This window comes from Myzus persicae, unplaced genomic scaffold, assembly GCF_001856785.1.
Source record: "Myzus persicae strain clone G006 unplaced genomic scaffold, MPER_G0061.0, whole genome shotgun sequence".
Classification (NCBI taxonomy): domain Eukaryota; kingdom Metazoa; phylum Arthropoda; class Insecta; order Hemiptera; family Aphididae; genus Myzus; species Myzus persicae.
This window is the reverse complement of record NW_019102098.1, coordinates 290,007-316,945: the sequence shown is the minus strand read 5'-3', so window position 1 is coordinate 316,945 and position 26,939 is coordinate 290,007. Positions and strand designations below refer to the sequence as shown.

The following is a 26,939-nucleotide window of genomic DNA, read 5'->3' as shown; positions in this document are numbered from 1 at the left end:
TTCAGTTAACAGAAGTCATGATGTCGTCGTATTATTTCGGCCCATTAAGTAAAACAGAAAAACAAATGAAACGAACGTTTTTTCCAGCTATTTGTGTCTCGGTGTTGGGCGAAAGAAAGAGGAGAAGGGTTCCTCCGGTGACCGGTGACAAATGGGCATAAGAGGCCGATGGAAGAGAGAGCGTATATACCGATTGCCGAATTCTTAAGGGAACAGTTCGTTTTTATTGGATTATCTTAGGGCGTCAGGGCGAGGAGGGTATTAAAATTTTAGACGGAAATGAACCCCCGGAGGTAATTTCCTTCCGACTTTTATTCTACTACCCTTCACACGAAAACAGCTATTTCTTTTATGTTATGTTAATTTCTTTTTCGGTCTGCCACCGTCGAGGGGTCAAATACGCGTATTTTTATATATACGAAGTGCAAAATGGTAACAAAAAAAAAGCAAAAAAAAGACTCTGTAATTGTAATTATTGTATTTTTTCTCTTTGCGTTTTTCCTTAGACTTTTTCATTATTTCGACTATAAAACATGGGCTGGCAATAAAAAAAAAAAGCTAGAGGGAGTTTTAATCAAATCGACATGGGATTCGACAGCGGTGGCGTTTGCTGTTTTGCGGCCGCGCTTTTTTCTCGTTAAAACTTTTTGGTTTTACGATAATCATACCACCTCGAAATAAGTCGTAAACATTCGAATCACTCCGAAATCAACCTTTGTAAACATATATTTGAACATTTGAATGAACAATGGCATACGAACAACGCACTATAGAAAAAATTTAATTTGATAATTTTTTAGTTCGAAATCATGAATTATGATCAAAAGGAAATGATCATATTATAACTTGTATAACGCATGTAAAAAATAACTTCATAACATAAAATACAAAAGTATTTTGTTAATTTTAATATTTTATGTTTCAATGCAATTTGCATACAAATTTTAAAATATTTTTTAAGTCACGGAGCTACAAAACTACAAGCACTTTGAAAATTAGCTACCCAATAGAATATTATTAACTATAATATTATAATAATATTCAGAAACAACATTAAAAATGTTTGAATGGCAAATTATTACGTTTTATTTATTCATGATCAAAACTATCCAACACAGCCAGACGCTAACTCTACATAGGAAAATACGCATTTATTATATGTAATGCACATTAAAATAAAATCTTAAAAAATAAGGAATCCCTTGGAAAATAAAACATCGTCGTCGGCAATCGAAATAAAATATTTACAAGGTCAGCCGCGGGGGCCAATGCATTAGCTGCTTCCACGCAAGCGGCCGAGAAATGAAGTATCTGTCCCCGCGGACCTTGTACCACAGCGGTCTGACTAAATGGATACGAATGGCCCATAAAAAAGATGTTTGGGACGACCATAAAAATGAATCATTTACTACTCTATGTGCACAAATACAACTGCAGTGGCCCGTTCAATCATTGTGATTGCCCTTAGTAAATTTACGTTTTTAATCTCACCGCAATTGTGAAGAGCATTCAGATCCCCGAAATATAGAAAATAAATCGATAAATCTGATGACCGTAAATTGTGGGTACCTTATTCAGGCGAGTTTCTCTAAGGAAATGCACTTTATAGTTGTAGGCACAGAGAAATACACTTAAAAATAAGTTCTTAATTTTATCAGCCAATATAATAATAGTAATAATAAAAATCTTGCAGTAAGAACAGATAATGTTATATAACCATTTTATATTTACCATAATATAATAGGTACTGCAGCGACAAGGTGAAATCTTTAGATAAAAAAATATATACATCATATTATATTAGTATATGACATAGACACATAGTCATTATTTTTTGATAATTTATATTAACATGCACAATTCATAGAACCACGATTTTAGACTTTGAGTTGACTCCCCACTGCCAACACTTACCTAGAGACTCCCTATAACATACATACCTTATGCATTCGACATATTAAAATATACATTAGGTACTGTAATTCATGGAAATCGGTGTTCTAGCTGAAATATGTTCTTTCCCGAAACCAATAGGCTATATAATGATATCAATTGTTTAATATGCATTAAAACATTTATATATACATCAAAAATTTCAATTGAAAATGTTTTGATAAAATTGATATCAACATATTACGTAAATTATACACATCAAAAAAAGTCTCGTCTCAATGTACATAATATGTTCAAACTATTGTATCAGATATCTATGAATATATATATATTTTGGATAGCTGATTAAATATAATTCGTTTTTGATTAACTATGCAATAGCTAATTACTAATTTATAAAATATTGTGAATTGAAGTTTTCATCAGAAAAACCATTCTCGGTAAATAAAATCACTAATTCCTTGGTTTCCTATTGGTCACCACGACCACATATTTTAAACCGTCTAGAATTCGTATAGTAGTAGCTATAATATAAAATATATTTATATTAACAACACAATTTTGATATTCGAGCTGTAGGTATGTGAATTAAATACATTTTTCAGTATTATTATTTAAAAAACTATCAGCATAAGAACAATATGTATTTAATCATAATTAAGATCGGATATCCGCATAGAAGATGGACTAGTGTGGGTGGTCCGTATTTATTGAAAACGTCAGAGCTTATCTAATTAAATGCTTTCAATTTTAATTAATATTTATGGTTTTTTGTTTTTTTGTTACAGGACAATAATCATAGTTTTAAAATATTTTCGATCAAAATAAAATTAATATTATTAAAAATATTGAATCATTTATTATTTATTTATTTATAATTATTTGGTTATTTTAATAATTACAATAATTGTAGTATTAAACAGATGATTATTTTCAAACATTTAAAATAACCAATATTTTGACCACCTATTAGATTTTTACTAGATAGGTACTTATAAGAATTTCTAAACTATTAAATTGATTGTAAAAAATAATGTTTATCGTTCATTGAAAAAATACGGTATTTTAATTAATATTCGTGTCGAAGGAACATTTAAATTAAATGAAACAAACATAATTCCAATGTTTTTTAAATTTCTTTTCCCCATTCCTATTTTTATTTGAAGTTTGTAACTGTTTATATTGGGGCGATATTTTATAGCCAATTCTTGAATATAGTGCATTTCTTACTCCCCTGTTTAATTTACAATCACTAAAATAATTATTTACTTTTCAATTGAATTCTATAAAAAAGCATTTATTAGGTATAAAAAAAAGTCAACTTAAAATACATCAATACTAAATAGTTAAGTATTCAGTTATGTATAAATTTATAAATCTGAGATCACAATAGACACACTCCATTTAATCTCTGTTGAACCTCTTCACCAAAAATAATCCAAAATTTAATTAATATTTAATCCTGTGGTCACTATTGATTTTAATGTCCAGTAATCCAAATGGGAACCCCAAACCTCAACCCTTTCTCACCTTTGACCCGTCAGCTGACGCGTGTAATCCTATATAGACTGGTCCAGTCGTGTGCCATGTATAATTAGAGGATAATATGAAATTAGCCTCGTTCACCTACATAATGCCCATGTGGCTATGTATAATAATAATAATAATAATAATAATAATAATAATAATAATAATAATAAATAATAATAAGCAATATGTATATCATAATGTATATTATTGTATATTGTGTTTTTCATTAATTGTAATTTATTTATTAGTGTATACAAATGAGAAACTAGTAATATAAACAGATTTAAAAAGGTTTGTCATTGTGAATAGTTTTGGTAGTTCACTAAAATTGTTTATAATATTCTGAGAACATATGTATTTTATTATACAATTTATATTTTATTATAAGTACAAAAGTCATATACGCATAGTCAAGTGTTGAAAGGTCCCCAATATTTTAAAATGCACAATATTATACTCACATTTTTTAAATTACATTTATCATTTATTTCTGTCGATAGTGGTATATATATAATAGACAGTTATATAAATTCATAACTTTATAATATGGTAAATTAATATTATAAACCACATAATCATTCTTTTAAAAGATAACTTTATATACAGCAGTAATTTACTAGAATATAAGCACATTATGTATACGAATATAATAGAAGAGAGATTAAATATTTTATATAATTTATTTTCTAATGTATATAACATCTACATAAACATAAAACCTATTGAACAACGATCAACATTATAAGCACGACATATTACCGATAAAATTTGGCACCCTTGGTTCTTTTTTTTCGCACCCCTCAGACATATACACACACATACATGCAGACACACACTACACACGACACACAACCACCCTTGAAGACGATTTTATGGAGATGGGGGAGAAAGAGGGGGAGGTCTTGTACGTAGGATTAACCCACACACTATTGGAAGGGTGCAACATACAACGATAATAATAATAATAATATCAAGACAACGAAAGAAATAACGGAGTACAATAGGGAAAGGTTAATAATTACATTCTTTAGACTTTGGCCCTTTAAAAGGATTACGACTTATGTGTCACCGAGGACCTGAGTGACAAAAATATAACAAAACTTCAATTTTACCATTCAACAAATGCAATTTTATAATACATAATTCAACTCATAATAGTAACATATAGGTGCCTAATACAGAGAGTAAAATAAATAAGAAAATTTTTGGGGCTGTAATAATAAATTAGAATCATAGTTTAGCATTCGCATAGATTGAACTAATATCTGTAGTATCTATCTATGATTCTATTAGTCTCGTGATCGTAAATTTACACTGTAAAACGATAATAGATCATACAAAATACAAAATACGCCATGTTAAATAAGTTAATTTTATCTATGAAATTTAGTCGATCGATGTAAACATCAAAATATTGGTGTCTGTTTTTGTTTTTAACTGACTTTTGATCATAGATATTATCATATTAGTGTAAAATTATACATTTTTTTTCATTACATTTTTTAGAAAAAATTTATTTTTAGTCAAAATGAATGCTGCAACCTTTGTCGATATTTCAGATAAAATGCTCAAGAATTAAGAAATTATGCATGTAAATCGCATTTAGGTTTGTGTGTTAAAAATGTAGTACTTAATAAAATTGATTCTGGTAAAGAGAATAATGCCAACAATATATACTCGTTCGTGTCCCAACCAGTTTGTTGTGACGGAATGCTAAGAACCTTATAAATCGTGAGCTGTTGTGGGTGTTACCCAATTAAGTGAGACTCGCGATTACATACGAGTACGTCTATAATGTGCAATAGGAAGGGTAGGGTCCTAGAGAGACTCGATATCTCTGAAAATAATTAAAAATACACATTCAAAGCAGAGGGAGTCATAGTACTGTATATGATCATATTTTAGTAGGAGAAAAGTTATTCGTGAGTACACATGTGTAATATATGTATAAAAAAAAATCCTTCTACATGCATAATGATTTTACCGACTTAGTTAGGTCCGCCGTGGCGGCTAATAATTCCATGGTCCACTAATTACATGGTGGACGTTGTTTTTTCCTTGTAGGTACCTTCATTGTTATTACATCCAACGTTATTAGTTATATGATTATGGTACGACAACGACGAGTTTGATTGAACTTGATGGCGGTTTAAATAAAATTAAAAAAAAAAAAAAATAGAATAATATATTTTTTTTTTAAATAAAAATGCATTTAGTAGAAAATTAATTAGTTTTATATAGATTATAAAGCCAATAAATTATTATTTTTTTTACTTCCCGTGTATTATTAAGACTTATTTTGCAGTTCAGCGCTTAGCAACTTAGTTGATATAAGAGTTTAAGAGTTAGTTAATGTTACTAGTTAATATCTTATGTGTTTAACAAATTTATATAAATAAAAATTGTGGTGTTTTTTAAATTCTTTAAATTTTAAATTTATTATATTTTATAAATAAAATATCTAGACTTAGTATAATTATAGAAAATTACAGTGTTAATAAATGTATACTATTTTCGGTTAACTTATAACAAAGACTTAAATAACATCAACTTTAAGATACTGATATCATAAAAGTAATTATTACAATTTTAATTAATAATTCCAAGAAATTCTTAAGGGTTAAAGAACTCTTTATGGAAGAAAATAACCGTTAGTATGTCAATTTTATGTGATGAAGAAATGTTTACGATTTCTCTGAACGATTGCCCATTAACGAAGTTGATTATGTTACATATAATTATAGTTTTTATTTATTTTAACAATAAATTGCACAACTATCAACTTGTCAATAAATAAAATATAACAACTACAACTTAGTGTAATAGTATAAATAATTCAGTATTGAAGTGTCAATTTTTGAAATAATTTATTTTAATATGGAATCTAATAATTTTCATTACATAGGTACTTGCTGTGATAGCATAATAATTGATTCACCACAGTTTTCATAATTAATGAGGATTGGGCTAGTTAATTTCTTTTGAGTTTAATTTATAGGTAATACTTATGCAGACCTAAGAGCATTTTAAATATAAAATAGGTATTTTTATATTCTTGAATATTTCTTATTGATTAATTTTTGCTTTAAAATTTACATGTAAATTTGAAAACAAATCACATGGCAGATGTACCTACATAAAAAATAATATAACATTGTATTCTTCGTTAGGATATTTGATATTATCATATTCTTATATTGAAAAACCCGCGTTCACCAATACCAGCGGGCAGCGATACTTGAGAAATTCGCATTAAGAAATTGCTCTAATAATAATAATTATTGGCCGAGGAACAAATATGATACTCTTACAATAACAGTACAGTATTGGGTATTAACTACGGAGTGGGCTTCCGAATGTCCTTTCCAACAAATTATAATAATCGTATTTATACACCCTCCTATACACCCGTATACATTAAAAACTGTCTTAATGAAAGGGTGTGCAGTGTGCCAGCGTACACTCGAGGGAAATAATAACCAGCGGCGGTCCATCGTGGCTATAATAATATGTGGCTACGGTTGTCGGTTGTGAGTGCTTCGCTGTGTACAAAGGTGTGCGAGTGTGTGTGTGTGTGTGTGTGTGGGTGTGTGTGTGTGTGTGTGTGTATATGTAATGTATAGATGGATTGTGTGTGTGTTTTTTTTTTTTCTTAAATTTTTACGTAAACATTTTAAACTCGGTAAGTATAATATTGTATACACACATATTAATATATTATTATACACGAGAGTAGGAACCTTGGCGGTTTTTACTTTTTACCCGTGTCGCCGGTAATGGCGTTTATCTGTTATGCAAATGAAACGGTCGAATGACTGGTGGCGGCGGACAACGGTAACAAATCAAGTGGCTTTGTGATGATATATTGTGTGAAAGGATGGCACATAAGAGTACATAATATAGCTTCTCGGCATCAACTAGATTTTTTTTTGACGACGACGAGAAAATTTTTTGATTCCGCTCTTAACCTTCTACACGTTAAGGGGTCGTAAAATTTTATTCCCCTACTCTAGTTTTATTGTCTTCTATCGGAATACGTTTAATGACCTCTGCGACACGGTGTTAACCGTTAAGAGGGGGAACAAAAGTCAACAAGATTTAAGTAAACACAATCGCTGTGCGCGTTTATCCGAACCGTTAGAGGTAGTTGTTGTTTTTTTTTTCACTTCAAAGAAATTGCCGCACGTTTTTCGACCGTTCTAAAGTGTCATCCATACCTCTCTCCCCCAATACATAAAAGCACGTGGAAAGTTAATCGAAAGGCTGCCGTAATAGACCACATTTGAACGGTAGTATTAAACGAATCGAAAGCATCCTTGAATTTAAAATTGATTTTTTTTGCCTTCACGTTTTCTTATTCTGGTATGTATACATTTGTATGAACTGTAATATTATTCACTTATTTCAAACACTATTTTAATTATTCAACATAAGTGTTTTATAAACTGCGGTGATAATGATTATTGTGATTGTATTGATGTACCTTCAATATTAGAACGTTATAAAAACGAATTTATTCATTTAATCTGTATTTGATAGGACCTATATACTGCTACAATGATTATAATGATGTACAGGTAACGAATAATCGCAAAAAACTGATACAGTTACAGCGAATTTTGTTTTCTACGTAATCTTACTCTGAGACTAAAGAGTGAAGACTAAGTACCGATCTGCTATCAAATGTACAAATTCTGCAATAATATTATCATGCGTGTATGTATCATATTTCTTATGTATTTTTCGAAACATTATATTCTATGATTATGTTCAACACTTACTTTTTGGTAAAATGATTGAATATTGGGATAAATAGATAGTTATATATAACTGTTCTTTTTGCACATTGTAGCCAGTCACACAACTCATGATTTCTAAACCACGAATAGTTCATATGAGATGCATTTAAGTTTGGTGTATGTTCACAACGAACGGATTGGGCACACTGTCAATAAAACGTAAGTTTGATAATATTATATACGTAATAGTGAGTCGAATTATACTGAGTATACCTAGAAAACTTTACTGTCTAAAATGCAATCTATAAATGAGAAAATATCAGTTCTTCCATAATGAACCTATAACATTGTAATGTTATATTATTATCATGCACGACGGATCGCGTTCTATTATAAGAATCGTGTAATTGTCACAGCAATACTATATTTAATAAGATAATTTTAAGAGAACGCCACATATGCTATTTAAGAGGTTGGGTGTACAGGCATTATTATTAGCCCATGTTAATGAAATATTGAGAAGGATTCAAATTTTAAATCTCAAGTATAATAGGTATTTATATTATACCTATTAATAATGAAAGTATTTTAAAAGTGGTCCCATGGTTGTTGCGTAACCACGAACTTCTATATAGATAAACGGCTTTGTATGATACTAACTATTATTAGAGTACAACATTAGATTTATTAAATTTTCACACTACACGAAAAACAACTTAATCTTTATTGAAGCATTTTTTTTTATGTGAATTTCACTTTTTTATAAATTTATACTTAGAGAGTGAAAAAAATATACTATATTCGAATGAATGATTTGAATTGTCTTTATTTGCTTTTGAGTTAGCAAAAAAAGAGAAAAACGTTACGACAACGCGTCTCTATGTATTGTGAACACATGGTAGAGCTACTGAGAGTACTATCACCGTAAGTTTATCTCGCGCAAAACCATTTTCACGGATAATAATTTACAGGTGGTGGTATGGTGCCCTTTTAATATGATATAACGTGCACTATACATGGGTACACTAGCTGCAATTGGTAATATAACGATTCCTATTAGTTTGCCATTTCAATTTGCCAACTTTTCTCGGACCACGGTAATGTTATTTATTATAAACCGCCTTATTGGTAGAATACGTATTATAGTTTAATGGTATAACTGGTACAAAATATAGTATACGATTATGACGTAATAAGGGCGAGACGATGACGAGTGGACGATGGAAAGGAGGCTTATTGGCATGACCGTGTAAGTAAACGATGTACAACAACGACAAGTGCAGCAGCAGCAGCAGCAACAACAACAACAACAACAACAGCGACTACAAACCGAACGTACGTGACGTAGGACGTTCGTCTCCGGTTGTGGGTCACGTTCGGGTGTATGCATTTCGTACGCGCGCGTGTCCGTCGTCGCAGTGTACAGTCGCAGCGCCGATCGGCATGCTAAATGCCCCTGACCTAGGCCGGCCAGCGCGCGCACGCCGATCGCGAGCCGGCGATGACGTAGGACGTGAAAATAATGTATAAAAAAATAATAATAAAATAAATAAAAAGAAAGAAAGAGACCGACCGCCGCCGCCGCCGCCGCCGATACACCCGCGCGTGGTACGGGTTACGTGGCCCGGGACCTGCACCGGCCCAATTAACATTCAACTCGGTCGCAGCCTTCGTCGCGTGCGAGCGACGTGTTCGACCGACCGATCACGTCGTAGCTATACGCGGACGCCGCCGCCGCCGCTGGGACGACAAATCTTCGGCGGCGATGCCCGTTGAAGACGAGATGCAATATCGCTGCACTCGCTTTCCTCTAAACCTACACGTACCTATATATTATTGCGTGTCGAATGCACAACACCTCACGTTGTTCGCTGACGGTGCCTCAGAATGCCGTTACACGGACGCAACAGCGTTGATGTAATAATATTTTATTGATATAATCCGATGATGATTTTTTTGCGGATTATATATACCATAAGCACGTGATACACGTAATCTCGATCGTCTCGTTTGAATGTCATGTAACATTGTGATTATAACTGCAACGACCGACGTCAACCGATTTTCACCACAACAGTCGCATCGCACGCCGGCCAATTTGTCCTATAGTCTATACACAATCATTGATTAAATATATACAATAATCGATATACGCACTGCGACGGCTACGTGATTTATAATGTGTATATTATTATGCAGTGTAACATAACTGCAGTTTAATTTATACCGCGGTGCACTAACCAAAACCGAATGTGGTGCACCATGTTGAGAGATATACACGAATACACGGTGGTTCGCTTCCTCGCCGCCGCCTGAATATACGTAATATTACTTCTAATGTATTACCAGTTCCATAATGTACAAAAGTCGTACAGACGTGGTATTTATTTTGACGCAGAACCGATACGATACGACTATCGTGATTTAAATTTATTTTTTTTTATCGAAAAGTTATCGACGACTGAAATATTATATGCATTCGACGTAACGGCTAATCACACAGGCATAGGTATTTTATTTTCGAGCCTCCGTAACCCATCGTTACCGGCGATGAGAATAATTGTGTTACGCATTTGAATTTCGAATAGGTATAGTTATAAGTATAAGACGTATACTATATCTGACGAGGACAACTTTGTTAAAATTAATTTGTATGCACAGAACACATCGCGAATTGTGTTCTACTTTGTGCGGCAAACCAAATAGGACAAACCTGTGCATAACAGTGCTGCGATTTTCTTTTGAATCGCTTCCGCAATTTTATTTTATACGTAATGTATATACTGCAGCTGATGTAACGGATACGTATAAATATTATAAGTGCCCACGGATACAGCTTAGTCTGAGAACATATAGAAGATAGGACGACACCAAACGATAACGGACAATATACGATGATAATGACATAGGATACACATATACCCCACGTATGCATCAATATCATCAGTTTATACAACTATTTGCTTACAAATATTACGGTGAATACAATTATATTCATCTCGATGAAATCTAAACCCATGTACTATTGTGAACGCCGTCTGAGATGAACACCAATAGATTTGGTCTGTATAGATGATGGAATGCGGAATATGTATAAGGAACATGTATATATATATATATATATGTGCACAAGGTGTGAAAATGCATCAGTAATAAGCACCAGCGTGTTTTTTTTTGTGCTTTACAAAACGTCAGTAATTATGTCGGTCGGATTAGCATTTTTATAATATATGTATTATGACTATTATGTATACATGTATAGTATAGTATTAGTGTATCTTTTTCTCTCATCATTCTCTGCATTATACACACATATATATATATATATTATATACATTTATATATATATATGCGCATATATTTACACGGAGAAGCCGGTTTAACACGAAGACATATTACCAAACAATGGCCTACATAATTACAGAGTGTTTCCTCGTGTCCTTCGTGCCAGTGTGAAGTACTATATTAAAAAAGAATAAGAATCGAAAGAAAATATAAATATGTGTGTGCGCGCGCACCTGTATAAATTTGGAGATTTAACTTTTTGTTTCTATTTAACTAATATTAAGATTTACCAGCACCTTCCTTCTTCTTAAACGGGGGGAAGAAATTCTCTAAAATATTTTTTAAATCTTCGTATGTACAATATAGACTATACAGTATAATAGGTATAAACTATAGCTAAAATAATTAAGTACACTATATTATACATTTTATTAGTGAAGAATATACGTTAATAATAAAAATATTTGTTACGTAACTGAGATAAAGGCAACTAAGGTCGCTCTGCCACACCGAACAGCGTTATCGTCAATCTACATTTTGCCGTCAATTGTAAAACCTCATTCAGGACAACGACGTCCAGCTGTTTAAATTACTCAAAATCTACAGTTATATAAAATGAAATTGTTAGCCAAAAATAAAATCAAAATAAATGAGCAAATAAGGTTTGAATTATTATATAATATAAAAACCGAATGAATTGATTACCGAAAAATGCCACTTTAGTATTAATAATTTATATGTCTACTGACTACAGTATTCAACACTCGACTTTATATTTGACATAATATCATTACTGTGATTTAATTTTTTTTAGGGTTCAACTTAAAAATGGAATGAAACAAAAAAATATTAGTTATTACACAATACAGTACAGGAACACACCAAAATATTTTATACTCTCAAAATGTACACATAATATTTTTAGTACAGTAATTTTATATACTACATCTGATTTTCTAGTTTCATATTTTAATCAAAAAATATAAATTCCTATTATTTTTATTACTGATAGAATAAATTAAATATATGAAACAACATTTTAAACTCAAATAAATGACTAAATTAGTTAATACTTAAGATTTAAAATATCTAACGTACAATTAAAACAACTTTCTTGCATAAGTAAACTTATATACCAAAGTAATTAACCATAATATATTATATATTTCAATCTACCTAACACTTATACATTTTAACCAAAATTAAATTAACATATAAATACAATTTGTAACCATATTACCATCAGCAAATCTATCAAAAATTGACCATTCCTTTAAACTGTGGATGTATTATTATTATTATACATTGACGTTGAGTTTATACATTTATGACAACTAGGTACCTAATGCAAAGATTTAGAAATTTAAAAAATATATATGCATCTAGAAATAGTATACAAACATAAAACAACTATTACAATGTGTTGTTTCGATTACCTCGGAGTAAAAATTAATTTAACAGACACTGTCGATTATTATTTTTGTTATAAACAGCGAAATTATTTAATTTAAAAAGTTTAATCAACGATGCTTAGAAACTTTGTTTTAAAGATAAATATTATAATTTTTTCAACAACTAAAGAACAATGAAATAATCGGTTAAAACGCCACATTTTGTGTTCAATTTCTTATTTTCTTATCCCAAGAAACTCTGAACTAAATGTTCAAAGTACTCCAGTAAAAAAAATGATTACAGGAAAAAAAGAGAAAAAAATAATTACAAGTCCTCTATTGTATAATATGTTCATTCGTTAATCACAATCGCTCGAAATCAAAAACTTATAATGATGCCTATTATGTTATTATAATGAAATAAATTGTATTTATATTATATAATACGGCTTGGACTTATTAGATTAAAACTTATAAAGTATGACCAAATTAGTATGAAGATAATTAATATACATAGTTTTAATTTAGAGTGGCGTATACATTATATGCCTACCCACTAAACCTACAGTTGAGTCATATCTATAGTTGTATTTATAACAGCTTACAATAAATACGATGATCTCATCTTTTGAATTCTTGCTTACAAAAAAAAGATTAACCTTCTGCGAAAGTTTTTAATAGTGCAATAGTGAAATGTTGATTTGTTTTTCACCACTTGGACAAAATGTTATAGAATGAGTTTCACACTGGACAAATACAAACTAACTATTATGGAGAACTATTAAATATATTTAACTTGTAGGGAAACGAGTTTTCTAGTGCCTATTACCATTGTGAAATTTGTGACAAGTTTCTTTATGTAAAGCGTGCGTATGATTTTCTTAAGTATATATATTTTGTTTGATGTGTATGCATTACAATTATACATTTTAAATAATAATCTAAAAAAGTCTGCCCGTTACATAATAATATCAACATTTTGTGAAATTGATTAATTTATGCTGACCCGTGACCTGCGCAGTGAGTAAACCGTTGTTTTCTCACTGAATTATTTTTATCCCACACTCTTAGCGGGAATCGAGTAATTTATAGTACTATGGTTATATTATCCACGTTATTGGGTTAACTATATTACGAGACGATTAAAATCATATCAATTTTCCGTGGCGGATTTATTAGGATTGAAGCGCCGAGAATCGATTACCTCAGGCCCCGCCAGTGTCCGTATATTATATGCCTAGCGTTAATAATCACCCGACCGATTTTGTCCGCTCGGGCTTCATCAGAAAATTAAAATCATGGGATGCTTATTTGTCAATTAATGGTTTTATCGTCATTTTTTTTTTTTTTACCCCAATTCAACCGAGATTTATACTGCCGATCATGATTGAACAGTGTCTGAAACCGGTCCGACTGGAACACTGTTAACGTTTTGATAGGGTAAAAAAACAAATAATAACCGGTAAGACAATGGTACCCGTATTACTATAGCAAACGAAAAACCCGATCAATGGAAGGTGAACGAGCACGTAAAATAGCGAAAACTAGGCTACATACTCCAGCCGATTGCGTCTTGTATTGTATAATGTTTGTCTGTCTGCAGTGGTCTCGTCACCGAGGATAAAATATTATATTATGAACAGGTGAAGAACATGTCTTTCTATGTAGTACCTATACTAGTACCTATGTAGATAAGATTCGCATTACTCGTGATATCGAAATAGTATTTACTAAAAATCTATTTGCACCAATAAATATAATAGTATAATAGTATAATACGCATCAACCAAAAACCATTGGTAGGTATACTTATTGGTTCAAAGATATTATTAGTTTTTAAATATATAATAACTACCGACGAACGTATTTCCTAGCGTGTAGTATAGCATAAAAAAAATAATATTTGTTGTATACAAACCAAACGAACAGTATTGAAATGTTGCGATTTTTTACATTTTTATCCTGATTCTAGTTTTTTGAGATAAGCCTTCACATTTGTAATCTTAATATTGAAACATTACAGAGTACCTACGTACACTATGTCATGTATAGTGTATATATATATATTATATATATATATATTGTAATTCAAAAGTAATTTAAGAACACATATTATGACGTATACCTATAAACGTCTTATAAAAATAAAATTGTCTTTAATTTAACAATTATTTTAAACCTATTTTCATTTCGATTCGGTGCAGTCGCCAGTCGAACAACAATATATGATCTGCTCAACTATTTGAATAGTTCGTCCATGCCAGCGAAGAGAATCGTTTATGGTCAACGGACGGACTATACGCGAGAGCCTCGTGCGTGAAATTTCCACAGACGAAATTAAGACATCCCCTAGGTATTAGCCTTTAACAATGAAATCGGAGAATGATAGAGAAAAAAAATGTGAGTAGGTATTTCCCATTAGTGTGTGATGTGTGCATACAGAAATCGGCCGTGAAGCGAACCTAACTGACGGCACTTGTCCGGAACAATGCCATATTTCAATAAAGTATGGTTTTTGGATCTCTCTGTGTATTTATATTATAGTGCACATCCTTGGAAAATTGATTGTTTTTGTTGCTTCTGTGCAAGTAAACAACGATGGGAATTTGAAATCAGCCATTTAATAGAATGGTATACACAGTATATAGATTATAGACGGATGTACGAATATATTATACCTATATGCGTACCCATTTATCGATATTGTTAGTAGTAATATTTCTCAATAAACCATTTTAATATTAAATCCTATTTTCAACCATAATTGAAAAACGGCAGGAATAGTATACCTACTTGTTTGTTATCACCTAAGCGACCATCCATCGGCGTCGTACCTATAATTATTGTAGCTTATTATATAGGTACTCCGATACATAGGATCAACAAGTTCCAATAAATAGGATCAAAAAATAAAAGTAAATAATTATATAATAATAATATATATATAGATATATTTTTTACGCTTGATAGAAGCACATCATATAATAGTTTATATTGGAGTATCAAAGCGATGAAATATGTTGAACATTAAGCTCAATATGTTTATTATTGATAGGAAATTTTGAATCAAATTAAGTAGGTATGTAAATAAATACTACATAAACCTAGTCGGTGGATACATTTAGAAGATTTCTATAAGGATAAGTGAAAACAGACAATACTACTGTCGAAAAATATTTAAGGAATCTGAACACTGCAAAAAATATTGCAGATCATGATTTAAATATTACCTATTTATTTATTTAAAAATTTAAACACTTATTTCTAAGACGTGAATTTAATTTTTGAACACACAGTTCGCAATGTAAATTATAGTACAAAAAATAAATAAACATTAAGTAATTAAAACTTGAAGCTACAAGAAGTACCTATATTTTCAATTATTGTTGACGGATCAAGGCTATCGAAGTGTAATTAACATATTATAGCATTAATCAAACTGATAACTTAAATCCCATAAACCGCAGTTGATTAAACAATATGCCAACGGTAAATATTAATAGTATAATTTATTTGAATGTTACCAATTACATAACATTGGATTCATTAAAAATGTGTTCTAACCATAATTAATATTGTGGTTCTTTTAATAAACATCAAATAGTGCTTAACATATTGTACACTGTACACTGAAAATGGTTCATATATGTCTTTCAACAGAGTCCATTGACCGTTGTTGTTTTTAAATTTTTTTTTATATTTATATATTTATTTTTTGTAATTAATTATTATCATCTCCAGTCGTAGGCGTATCTCAGGCTTATTGCGTTAACCTCTAAAGTCCACGGCTGCAAACGGCTATGGATTATATCCTCACGAAACCAGTATAGGTACGTTCCGTCGTATAATATATACATGTATGTGTGTATACCATACATGAAATTAAACGCATATTTGTATTAATGTTCTTGTACACGTTATTAGTTAGTGGGCAATAAATTTTAGCAGTCAAACCGGACATTTGGGTGCCTCCTGATAATAATTGATTTGTACACCGAGGGACCTATCTATTGAAACACCTAGGTACCTATATAGGCACATCTCGTTTGCTAGTTTCCTACATTACATCGTGTTATAAATATATAGAATATATTACCTGGCATTCACGGACGGCGAATGACCATCTTCGGACAACGGTTTCCTGTGTAAAAAGAAAAATAATATAAATTAGAAGAGTACAAATATATAGGCAGTAGACTATGAAATTATTACATTTTATACATTTTTACAATATTGTACAGCTTATCAATATAGGCACGGTATTTTTTCTTTGGTAATAATTGTTACAAAACACTTCATTCACAACGTAGTTCATAATAAAAAAAACACACATTATAATACATATACGACGTACATTGTACATGCTGCATGTATAGGCACTTTTATCAGAAAAAGTAACGCAGATTTATTTTAGAAGTTTTGAACATTACGATTTCAAGGCTAACTTGTTAAATGTAATGTTATTTATTTGCAATGTAAAGCTAATATGAAATAGACAATTAAAAATTGTTCAGTTTGTATGAAAATACAACATTATTAAAATGTTGTAAATTATTTTAGTTTCGTCAAACATATAAATACAATAATACGTACTTATAATTAAAATTAATGATTTAAGAATTATTTAATTCATTTTAAAATGCTATTTTCAACTATTGCATTCATAGTTTTTAAATTTTTGATAAAGAATATTAAAAACTATAATTTCATCACAGATTTTATTCGTGCCCCCCCCCCCCCCCGTAGACCATGGGGATGCATTAATTAGGTGATTTGTATTATAATATTTGAAATTAAGGTTATGATAATAGTACACATAATTATGATAGATTAAGGATAAATATTTCGTTTGACAACGCAGTTTATTTTGTATTTTGGGTATTGAAAATTATCACGTACATATAGGTACATTTTTTTGAAGATCTCAGGTTTGAATTAGTTTTTTTAACTTAATTTTAGTACATGGCTTACCATATAATTTAATTCTCACGTGGTCATCCATCCGTAAAGAACTAACTGGAGGAGCGGCTTAACACCAATGCAGAATCGCAACTGGTGCGTTCACTGTGCCATGCCATGCCCCAAAATGTCTAATTAAAGTATTTTAAATCATTATTTCCATTTATTCAAAATAATTAGAATATTAGAAGGGGTATAAAAGTAGACAAGCAGTATAAATACTACAAGTAATAAAATGTACAAAGTACAAATTTTCTAAAAATGTAATATTACATAAGTAACTATACCTAATAAGTATAAATACCAAATTTGACATTTTTATGAAAGCTACAAAAACAATAACATGTTTATGGTAAAACCGTTTTGAAGCCTTATGGACTTTTATCAGTTATTTTTTATGATTCAACTGTATGTGCGAGGTAAATTTTTTTGAAATAATTTTGCTTAAAAGTGTTTAATATTATGTGTAGTATTTTACGTTGAATTTTGTACGTATATTTACATATATTATTATTTGAATATTATAATATTTATATTTTATACAATAATAGCAGTCAGTATAGGTACTATACTCTGCCGATGTGAGTAAACCAAGAGTAATTCCATATTATCAAGTTACTATCGTTTAATAATATATATATATTTATTATTCACTTTATATATTAGATATCGATGACATTTTTATGTGTAGTTATATTATAAATATTTATTTTTATTTTAGTATCTATATTATAGCTTTGAATAACCTGTGTCCTATGACTAAAATAATTAATTCCATTTTAAAGAACAATGAACATATTATTATAAATTAAAATCAACAACAATAATGTTTTTGTAATATTGTACATTTAATTATTTATGATATATTGCAATTGAGATGATAAATCAAAAATATTATGATTAATTCAGTTAAAAAAAAGTTACTTACGTAGAAAATAATAAATTCTTTATTACACATAATATTCTTTGTTTATTTATTTTGTTATAAAATAGTGTTGGACTACCGTCCAGCAGCTTTTTTAAAAAGTATTTACTGGTCAATTGGTACCACGCGTAACTATCGTAATTAATAACAAGACATTTGTACATTTTTTTTAAGACATGTAATCTGTATAGGTTTAGTTTAAGTACCCTGGTTACTTTCTAAACGTCACACGGATGAAGATCACGTTACTAATGGATAATAATTAACCACAGATACGGTCACGGTATATACATATATTCACATATTTGTGAGGACACGCGAGCTCTAAACCAAACATTACACTCTTGTAAACATTTATTATAGACTCGAGGTTGATTTTTTTCTTTGAAGTTCCTCCCATTAGATCGTTAATATAACTGTCTAAAAAATGGCCACGCTTATAGTACCTGACGACTCCTATAATACCTAGTTAAATAAATGTATATTGCTCAAAAGACTGTTGGTGGGAATATAGAATTAACATCAGTTCAACATTTTTAATGCTAAAGAGAATACTTATGAATTTTAAAATTACAATTAAAAATGACAAGATTTGTTTTTTAATTATTTATTCATAAATTACACAAATAAAGAGTTTATAAATGTTTTAAAAATGTATGCATAATGACTAATAAAATATGTATGATGTAATAATTTTTAAATGTATATTAAAATAGAGAATTCCTAAAGAAATATAGAATGATATTGAATAAAAATTCCAAAAATTTATCCGGCATATTAAACTGAACATTTTGTGTCAAACGAAATACAAAATTATTATACAGGGCACAGGGGGCCCAAATTTATCCGATCTGATAATGAATTTCGTATAATATATGTATTGCCGAACCAACATTACATTCGACCAAGTTTGTATCCGACCTAAGTATTAATATTTGAATTAATTTTGTAGGTTTATACTGTAGAGTGTAGAGATTGAAAACAACTGCTTAGTATTTTATAATTTAGTTAGATATGAATAAATAAATGACTGAAAATCAAGTACGAGAAAATGAGTATGATGTGAAGATCAATGCAAAGACTAAATTTTCCTCCGGTCCTGCAATTTTAAAGTATAATTAACCATAGATGCTCAATGAAAACGCACCACACCTATTATACCTAAACATATAGGCACGCTCGTGTACTGCATGTCTTGAGTAATATACATATATATATATATATATATATATATGTGTGTGTGTATAACTAACTGTTAAAAGTAACATCATTGACATCGATCTATACCTGGCATAGCAGTAATAAAAAATAATATTTTTTACGTCACGTTGATATAATATTGCCAATCGGTTTGCCAGAAAACAATACGAATAATATACGTCTGTAATCACAATTTAAGATTATTATTATTATTATTATTATTATTATTATTAAACACTATATAGTATTGTTTTGAAATCACGTCATACAATCGTACGCCTCAGATATTATTACGTGTGTGTGAGTGTGAGTGTGTATCTGGTGCCGTCATTACTCTTACACATTAGCCGACAGTGGTCGGTGGTGTGTCCGACAATATCGGATGACCCAGAACACAATGCACGAGACGCACGTGCCTGGGCTCATTTGTACGCTAAGTCACGTATTTACTGGCAGCTGCCATGCCGCGGTACGTGTGTGTGCGTGTGTGTGTATGTTCTCGCAGCTCCCGGTGAAACTTCGACCCTGAACGTTATATTTTGCATTAAACTTTCGGCCCGATGTACCACCGCGTAAACTGACTCGTGCCACACAACTTTTACCTTCTCCTGGATACAACAATAATTATTATTGTCATTCGTATACGGCACCCGTGTACCCCTCCCGGCATATACCAGCTAGTTTTGCCGGTACAGAATTATTTCCGTCTAGAAACGAGCACAATCTTCGAAACGATAAAATGTTACGTGATAACTGCATCTATAATAAAGTGTTTATTATCATTCATCGGCAAACGGTAAATACTTACAACCAAGACTGATTTAAAGTGTAGGTGGGGCCGTGGTGGGCATAAAGGTACGAACCTCGATGCAGGGGTACTCCGCAGGTTGTAATATGATGACATTTAAATACAAATTAAAAGGCGTCTCCTTTAAGATCCCTTTATTCGTTGTAACGCTCAAATCTCACTTCGAACGAATATAATGAATGAAAACTTTTATTAATTTTCGAAAATATTATTAACACAAATTATAATAATATTATTCTAAAGAGGTTATTGAGATAATATTATAATATTTGAACAAACAACATAATATGATGATTCCTGCAATAGTTTAATCTAAGAATAGTATTTATTTCATGAAATATACGAAAAACACTTTTAATGAGAGTTCATAGTGTTTAACTATAAAATTGTTTTTAAATTCAATTGTCTTGTTAATTTAATAGGTGCATTGATCTAAGTCATCACAATATCTTAATCAGTTATCAGGCCCAACATATTAATAATATATAAGAAACAGTATTTTAAATGTATATATTTTATCACCTGAAGGATCAGATTTGAGATCAAACATTTTTCAGGTCTTAAACATGTTGTTGGCCTTTTGAATGGCCAAATCTATAAGAATTGACAGTTCTACATTATTAAAGACTCACAGTGTATAGTGCTTACCCCATTAGCTAACTGACCTACTCCTGACGGTCTTCATATTACTGTAAACAAAATCTATGTTCATTTTTCTCTTGTATTATTGGATGTTCCAAGTTAAATCTACACTAATTTTGTAAAATATGTGACGTTTCAATTTCCGTTCTAATCCATACAGTATGCATGGTAAAATTAATTAATAAAATATAAGTTACATTAAATTGTAAAAAAATCAAAATTATAAGAAAAAATTAGAATTTATATATTACGAATCTTTAAATTGTGCAGGTTAATTGGTTTTATTCAGTTTTATTTACTGACTTCAAGATAAAAACTAAGTTTGGTTTCGACACAATTTAAAACATAATAATTAGGCTATATCATAACGACTATTAACGAGTATTAGGTGTAAGTTAGTAGTTCAAGTGACTATATGCCATATGACGACGACCACCTACCTATGATGAACGATAAATTAAATCAATAAGTTTTTCTTTAATTACTATTTATAATTTATATCAGTGGACAGCATCAATAGGAGAGTATACGACATATTTGTACGGTTAAAAGTAGTGTTGTTCTGCTTATAAAAACCGATATTTAAAATGTCTATCATTTCAGATTTTTATCTTATACATTTTCCATACAGATATTTGCAACAAACTCGCACACCATACGAGCGCGCGCGTGCGCGCACGCACACATACACGAATCCGGACATACAATTATTTCATTCCGTAAAAGGCTTCACCAGGTTGACGTTCTAACTACGTCCCTCTCCCCTATCATTATACAGTAGTTGACGGTCGTTGTTTTATGCGATTATTTATTATTTTTTTTTTTCATTCTTATTTTCCCCTCTTTTTCTATTTTCTGTCTCTTTTTCATACCTTCCATTTACTGTTTTAATTTGAACGATTGTATTCCAATGTCGCCCTCAGACGACATGCCCACGTTTGGTCGTCTCTCTCCGCTGGCCATTACTCTCATCAAACCAACACTAACCCATCATCCATCCATCCATCGACGACCGTTGCACGAACTGTAGGTATTTCCACTTTGTTAGTACACACACCATCATAACATATCTACGGTGTACTCGCGATAACCGTTTTTGAAAATATTTTGTCTGTGCTATTTAACTTGCACTACCTGTTTAATTATTATCTTGGCCTAAGATTTTTAGACATAGGTACTATTGTATCACATTCGATATTATATTCCTATACGTACACTCATATTTTGTATACATATACAAGAAAATATAAAATTATTTTTACACGAAAAAAATATTCGTAGATTAATAATCATATTTGCAATGACATATTCAATAATTATAATACAAGTTTATTTATATTTTAAGAAATATCTACAAAATAGTTTAGTGCTTAATTAAATTTCCTACTACATTACTAATTATCATAATATTATATGATAAATGGAAATGCTCTGCATTCTATTTTAAACTAAAAATCTTCGATTTCTTACCTAGTAGCGTTCTAATATTAAATACCAAGATGTACCTATAGCTATAGGTATAATATTAAATATATATTCATATATTAACGGTCTTTATGTGACAAATATGAAATGGAATATACAGACTTGAAAAGAATAAACAAAATTACCATAAAGTACAAAAGTAACGGTTCGGCGAAATGTCCAATGCATTGCACTAATGACTGAAGGTAAAAAATGGTTTCAGGTGTATACTTAAATTTCTTTTTTAACATAATAATGAAGATTATGAAAACCCTAGCTAGGTCTATTTGCATAACTGATTTTTGTTTTGTTTTTAGCTCTGGACAAGATGTTTAGTTCATTAGATGTTTCCTATATAGTACATTAATATTTAATATATTATAATATTATTATAAGTATAGTATAATATACATTCTTACTATACAGTCGTACACATCTTTAAATGTTGTTACCTACACGAAATTAAATGCTTATGATCAGTGGAGTAAAAATGGTATTTTCCACTATCAATTGCTTCTGTCAATGCGACAATAGAAGAGGAGTTAAAATACGCATCGGATAGCATATAAATCATTGATCCTGGGAGTTGGGACCATTGTACTGGTCTCTCTATAAAAACAACATTATCTCGTAATGTTTATTTAAGACTGTCAAAACATAAATATTACTCACGATTGGCAACAGACAATAGAAATTACCTGTAGAAACGATTGTTTATATAAAGGGACCAGGAAATATACTGCAGCAGTACCTACCTATAGTATTCATTTCGGGATTATTTATTGAATACAGTTAACGGTATATAAATGGGGGACACTAAGGGATATCATGGGAAATTTTAAATGAAAATTATATTAGGTATAACTTTTATTTTCATATGTAACCATTGCCATTTACGATGCATGCTAATATTATTCCTATAATACTGTGAATACCAAACATTGCAATATAGGTACCTCACAATAAACCAACAGACTATAAACTATATTTGGCTATACCTATTACATTTTCAAGAATTGAAAACCCGATTTGTATGTAAGTATTCAAGTATCTTTATTTAATGTAATATAATTGAATTTGTCGTTTGATTATTGCTTAATTTATATTATTGTCTTACAAATTTTTTCCAAAAAAAAAGGAATAATATCTATAATTTTCTTATTTATTATGTTCTATCCTAATGATTAAAAAGTGTCGAAAGAACTTCCAAACTAGTGACTTAACTGATCCATCAATGTTATATTATCTCAATCAATAATTTCATTAATAGTCTAAATCATAAATGATGATGAAATTATTTGTTAAGACGAGCAGAATAATATAGCTTATATAAACTAATAAACCTAACTTTAAAATTTATATTTATATCTACTAACTGACTTGTATATTTAAAGGATTTCTATAAATAATTTCCAGTATAAAAAAATGACTAAGATTTGTTTACTGTAATAATAATTAATTTTAGTGATGGTAAACTCAATGAATGTTAAAACAATAAGATAAAAACAATGATTAAATTGTGATTTTATAATTACATTATTTATCAAACAAATTGAAATCATGAAACCTAAAAATAGTTTACTTAATTTGTATGTTACATTAAATTTTGATTGAATCGTTAAAATTATATATATTATACAATATACAATAAGCACATACATATATATATATATATATATATATATTTATATAGACATAACATATTTAAGATATAAATAAATAATAATTTGAATATTTATCTAAATTAATAACTATTATTGTGTATACTGATATGGATGAATGGTTATTATTTGTTACAATTTGTGAATTAAAATTAATTAAAAAGATTATTATAAGAATATAACTGTATTAGTAATTTCAATTTCGAGTCACTGATTTAGATATTAATAGTAAAAAAAAATTAAACTATTATTAGTGGTATTATAAAATATAAGTATGTGTGTTGAAAATTTTAAAATGTACAATAATGTGTGTCCCGGCTAGGTTATGAAAATATCTATATTATAGAAGTTGTATAAAAATATAAACGTATAAAAAGAATTATATACGCGGAACAACAATCATGTTTGTGTCATTTATCACTGGTAAATATGAGAAAATGTAGTATATGGGTACAAGTTAAATCGTTCAATTTTCCAATCGATTTCTTGCGTTTATTGGTATACAAAGAATTAGTTACAGGGAACAAGGGTAAAAAAATATGTGAATAGTTTTGAAAAATAAAAATAATTGTACTAACGTGTAACGAAAAACCGATGTCTCATTATATAATGTTATTACGGATGGCTTAATCATTTGTCATCTTACACCACCGGTTGAAACTCCCATCAACAACGATTAAAAATCTGTATTATAACGCGTAAAAGAATTTTCTCTCTGTCGATTATTTCGAACGCCGTGCGTGACACTGATAAATACACGATGAATCGTTACGAATATTATTTTCAAAAACAGATGTTTGTTTAGTGTGACAATTCTTGGCAAAAAAAAAAAAAATTGAGATAAAAGCTGTTATAGCGGTTAGACTTGGTAATTCTGCAATAGTGATGACATAAGAGGCATAGTGTACATTTTTAATATCGATAAAACGTTCATAAAAAAAAAACATCAGTTACCAATATTTCTCATGCATTTCGTGTGAAGGATGCAATATGTGTGGTAAAATGGTAATGCATGGTGGTACCATACTATACCATAATTATACGAAATATTATGACGTATCCGTTTAATGATGCCTTATAGATGTATGGACTATAATGGTATAATAGTTTTCGACGTCGTCGTGGTCGTCTATTGGACGGAATTTTCAAGTATAAGTACATACCTAGTATGATAATGTTGTGTAATTGTTTGAAAACAACGACGCCTATATTATATTCGATAGTGATCTCCGATGTGCACACATTTCGTACAAATAAATAATAATAATAAAAGAAAAAACCGTTGCTTCGAAACGGGGCGTTTCGTTTTGGAAAATCGTTTTTAACCATCCGTCATTACAGGTGTTTGTTTTCTATTAATTTCATTACGTGACCAGTGTTCCGATGGCATAATATTATATTATGCGTGTGTATAATATATATTAAATATACACAATAGATTATAATATAAATATACGCTCGCGCCCGCCCGCGCCCGAATGATCCCATCGCGTTTTCTACATAATTATTCCATTGGTTGAACCAGAACCGACAGAAACCGAAGTGCATATTAAATGTAATAGCAATATTACTATCGTCAGATGGGTTGTTTTTATTTCTTGTAGTAAGCTGTTTACCGGGTGAAAATAATATGAATCTCACGATCCTGGTCCCGTGCTAGCGTATTATATATAGGTACATAATGAATAAACTTAAACCACAAAGAAAAATAATTATCGAAAGCTATATATATATATATATATAAATATGTACTCCCGTTCGTAATCAATTAAGTCTCGACTGAAACTCGTCTTCCATATTGAATAATCAAAGCCATACATAAATAATATTATAAATCATTGCTTCAACGATGAAAATTGTCAAAATGAGTGAAAAAAATTATATGCAAATATCTAAGTATTTATTTATTTTAAATCGAAACGTAGTAAATTAATTATNATTAAAAAATATATTATTGTATTAGTATTATATATTGTTATTATTTAGCATAATATCCTACTGCTCCCAACCCAATAAAAGCTTTATCTTTTGCGATTAAAATAAAAGTGGTGGGCCGTTGAATGAGTTGGGGGGGAGGGGCTTAGCCCCTAAAACCCCTTAATTGTACTCATGTATATTATGGAAAACTTAAGTTACATGGGCCGGTAAAATTATTGTGCTCGGTAAGTTTCTGGGTCCCAATCCGGCCCTGCAAGCTTAGTCTAGATTGATTCGGCGTTGGAAAACCCTAAGGATCATTCCAGTTAAATGTCAAATTTACAAGCTTTTATTCATACTCATAATCAGGCCCGGATTAACACTACCGTAGGCCCTAGACCAATGTGCTAGTACCGTCCTGTAGTGTTCAGTATTTAAATGATTAAGAAACCCAATATTTGGGGGAGGTAGTGTTGAATCTCAGTGTTTTAAGCCTTTAAAAACGAACATATTTACGACATGAAA

General features: G+C 30.2%; 1 protein-coding gene across 1 annotated transcript in view; it reads right to left on the bottom strand.

The window, feature by feature from the left end:
* The window catches only part of LOC111031185 (protein trachealess), a 121,490-nt gene that overhangs the window by 70,617 nt on the left and 23,934 nt on the right, over nt 1-26,939 (bottom strand). Inside the window, exon 3 of the mRNA XM_022311020.1 lies at nt 16,935-16,979. Coding sequence (XP_022166712.1) covers nt 16,935-16,979 — 45 coding nt within the window. The remainder of the gene's footprint in view (nt 1-16,934; nt 16,980-26,939) is intronic.